This window comes from Triticum dicoccoides, chromosome 7B (genome assembly GCF_002162155.2).
Source record: "Triticum dicoccoides isolate Atlit2015 ecotype Zavitan chromosome 7B, WEW_v2.0, whole genome shotgun sequence".
NCBI lineage: Eukaryota > Viridiplantae > Streptophyta > Magnoliopsida > Poales > Poaceae > Triticum > Triticum dicoccoides.
In genome coordinates, this window is record NC_041393.1 from 388,977,452 (window position 1) to 388,980,896 (window position 3,445).

General features: G+C 46.0%; 1 protein-coding gene across 1 annotated transcript; it reads right to left on the reverse strand.

Annotated features, from left to right (window-relative positions):
* Positions 1-197: 197 nt before the first annotated feature.
* LOC119340601 (F-box/FBD/LRR-repeat protein At5g22660-like) lies at positions 198-3,078 on the reverse strand. The gene is made up of 3 exons (XM_037612527.1): positions 1,909-3,078; positions 891-1,046; positions 198-800 (listed from the first exon to the last, which is right to left on the reverse strand). The coding sequence occupies exons 1-3, from the start codon at positions 3,076-3,078 to the stop codon at positions 567-569; spliced, it is 1,560 nt and encodes a 519-aa protein (XP_037468424.1). The 3' UTR covers positions 198-566.
* Positions 3,079-3,445: the final 367 nt, after the last annotated feature.

Here is a 3,445-nt window from a genome sequence, read left to right on the forward strand (position 1 = left end):
GTAACTGTTTGACAATATGCTAGCTCAGTTCATACTTGCTTGTTATTTTTCCATTTGATATGGTATCCAAGTATGCACATCTGACAGAGTTTGCATGTCAGTAAATTTTGAGAAAATGAAATACGATAAAAGTACCATTCATTCATGCAAAATCTAATAATGAAAATGGCACATGACTTTTATAGACATTTACTGGTCGAATTTCAGAAACTCAGGTCACCAACCATTCAACAGCATTCCAGAACTCAGGTCAGTTTGCAGCTCCAGGCTCATTCAGTGCCAGTCACTCCATGCACTGCTCCTTGTGAGAAGACCGCAAGCTTCAGAGCCACTATACAGTTTTATCTACCGTTTCCATGGAACAAACAAACAGACACGTCTACTGACTTACCAGTACTAACAAGTTGATGCCGATGCACCTGTGCCATTTACCATGTTCGACATTTGATCAATGGTGCAAATTGCAATTTTACCCCAGCGCCATATTTTACTGTCTTACTGACACAGTGGAACAGCAACAAGCTCAAGCTGGCCCTGGTCTAGAAGCAGTATGCAACAACATCAACCTAGTTCCCACCACCTTGCCCTCCCTCTGGGCTCCTTATCCTCCTCTGCTTCGCTGAACTCTCGGCAGCTTTGCCTTGCGCCTTGCGCTTCTCCCATGAGCCATTATTGGTGCGGAAGAAGTCTTCGAGCTGACGGGCAATCATGCCATCCCCTGAATATGAGATCTTCACCTTCAGGTTGTTGTAAGTACATGATGTTTCACTTGGGTTGCTGTTATCTCTGCTGTTGCAGGCCTTGTATAGAACAATGAACCGGTGTAAAGGATTGGCCACATGCTTAAACTCTCGTAGCAAACATTCATCAAAGTAATACATTGTGCATACCTTCTCGAGGTGAACGAAAAGGTTCTCTAAGTTGGGAGATTTCTCAAGCATGGTTGATAATGCATTAAACTCGCTATCTATACACCATTCACCAAGGGATAGGGTCCTCAGGTTTTCGAACACAGGGCAGTTCTCCAGTTCCGTAGTCAGCAGAACCTGCACATTAGTGTTGAAGTTGGTACTGATGGTCCACTGACATGTGACATCTAGGGCACATGTTAGATCTACCGACTAGAAAATAACCAACCAAGCTAGTTCTATGGCATTTCATATTTAAGATATCACGTAGGACACCAAAGAGCAAACAGTAAGTTAGGCTCAAAGTTCAAAAAGCCAGAGACTAGTGGTTGAAACCTTTGTAGAGATAAGATGTTAAGACTCTGAAGGTAGTAACTTCAATGTTCTTTTTTCTTGCAGTAGGCAACTATCCAATAGGCTGATCCACTAGTAAAATGATACTCCCCCCGTTTTTATTTACTCTGCGTATTAGGTTTGACTGAAGTCAAACTTCGTAAAGTTTGATCAAGTTTATAGAAAAAAATATAAACATTTATCATAATAAATCTATATGACGTGAAAATACATTCAATAATGAATCTAATGGTATTGATTTTTTATTGTATATGTTAATATTTTTGTTTATAAACTTTATCAAAGTTTACAAGGCTTGACTTTGACCAAATCTAATATGCGGACTAAATTGAAACTAATATATTTGACCAAAGTTAATATTTTTGTTATTGTATATGTTAATATATTTGACCAAAACTAATATGCGGACTTTGACCAAAGTTTACAAGGTAATGCTAAAGCTAATATACGTCTCAACGATGTAATTTCAGTTCTTCATCTAGACAGATTCATAATGACTTGAGAGATTCACCACCAGAAGAAGAAATACCAAAATGTTATTCACGCATTACATTTCACGATAGTACTCTAACCCCTTACCCCCTTCCCATGCAGAAAGCATAAAAGAACGAGAAGGTGATAGCATCAGCGACATGACTAAACGTACCTCTCCTCGATGAGCTGACAAGTTCATTGTTCTGACATTCGAGAGGCTGTGAAAAATACGTTTGCCACCATAAACTACAATATCACCGCTTCCATGATGCTCACGATCCCTTGCATGCTCATCAGCAACTGCACAGCTATCATCATCAGATTGAGATTGAGATTCATTGATGTCAGAGTCCTCAGCATCAGTATATGTGTCGCCATCGTTCTCATCATCCTGTACTGACCATGGGCGAGCATGTTGCAAGCAAGCGTCATCAAGCATGATAGTGGCCGTCACTAGTGACCCCGAGTTCTCGATCTGAGGAACAAAACTGCGAGGTCTGATGCATCGCAGGGCTGCAAGGTTCGAAGCGTCAACCGTGAGGCCGTTAAAGATTCCACAGTTGACCATAGTCAAACGCTTGAGTGAGGTTGATCGAATCTCCGAGGCAAATATGAGAGCTTTCCTGAGCTCTAGTTCTTCCAAAGAAGTACACCTAGAACGGAGCCCCGAGAGGGAGCGGCTGTGCAAGGACACGTTGGCGAGCTGCAAGATGTTGAGGTTGCCAGAAAGGAAGACCGTGCAATCCAGCTTGAGGATTGGGCGGTGATGCTTGGCGGAGAGCTGGATAGCTGTGGCATTGCGCCTGAGAGCATGAACGATCCACGTGTTGGCGTCGTCGTGGTTCCAGTGCAGCCGGAGCGTGTTCAACGGCTTGCGGTCCCGCCGGAGAAGCAGGTGCTTGACGAACTCGGCGTACCAATCCTGGTCAACGCGGCGGGAGCAGGCGCACAGCCAGCGGATGTCGAGGCACGGCGCGGAGGCCCAGGTGCGGCGCCACCGCCTCGAGAGCGCGCTCGTGCGGACCACCTCCCACGCCTTCATGTAGGAGAAGACGTGGTGGCACAGGTCGTCCGTGAGGTCGCTGATGCGGTCGCGTCCACCGCCTCCCGCGCCGGTGGCCCCCGCTGCCGCGTCGTGCGGCGGCCCCCGCCCCGCGCCCGCCTGAAGCATTTTCTCGAACAGGTTGCCTGCACGCACAACGACGATCAGCATCAAACCACACGGGAAGCGAAAATCTTGGCAAACGCGCAGCAAGAAACCAAGAAGAGCTAGCGATGCTGCACTGCGACGAACGGGCTCGAGATCGGAACAACAACTCGTTCGGATTATGGTCCCTCGCATGGCCAGCAGCGGAAGGGAGGAGAAGAACTTACGGCTGGTTGAGGCTGGCTGGATGAAATCGGGCGATGGGCGGGCGTTCTCGGCTCTCGCTGCTTCTGCTTCGGGTGCACGCAGGTCGGGAAATGCAAAAGTGGGACGATAATCGGGCTGGTAAAAGAGTGAAGGGGTATTTAAAGGGGGGCAACATAAAAAAGAGATCGTAATAATTCCTCTTATCTAAATTAATTGACGCAACCTCTATACAAAAGAAGCAACATTGTATAGAGGCTGCGTCTATTAATTCAGAGGGAGTAACATATGTTTCGTCCAACTTTTAATGCAGTAGTATATTTCACGAAAATACCAAATAGAGGCCGAGCTCTATAAA

Excerpts from the sequence above, each read along its gene's own strand:
- LOC119340601 (XM_037612527.1), bottom strand. The coding sequence starts at position 3,078 with ATGCGAGGGACCATAATCCGAACGAGTTGTTGTTCCGATCTCGAGCCC. Across the intron at positions 1,047-1,908 it reads TGTCAGCTCATCGAGGAGAG|GTTCTGCTGACTACGGAACT; the intron begins GTACGTTTAGTC and ends ACTAATGTGCAG. Across the intron at positions 801-890 it reads TTTTCGTTCACCTCGAGAAG|GCCTGCAACAGCAGAGATAA; the intron begins GTATGCACAATG and ends GTTCTATACAAG.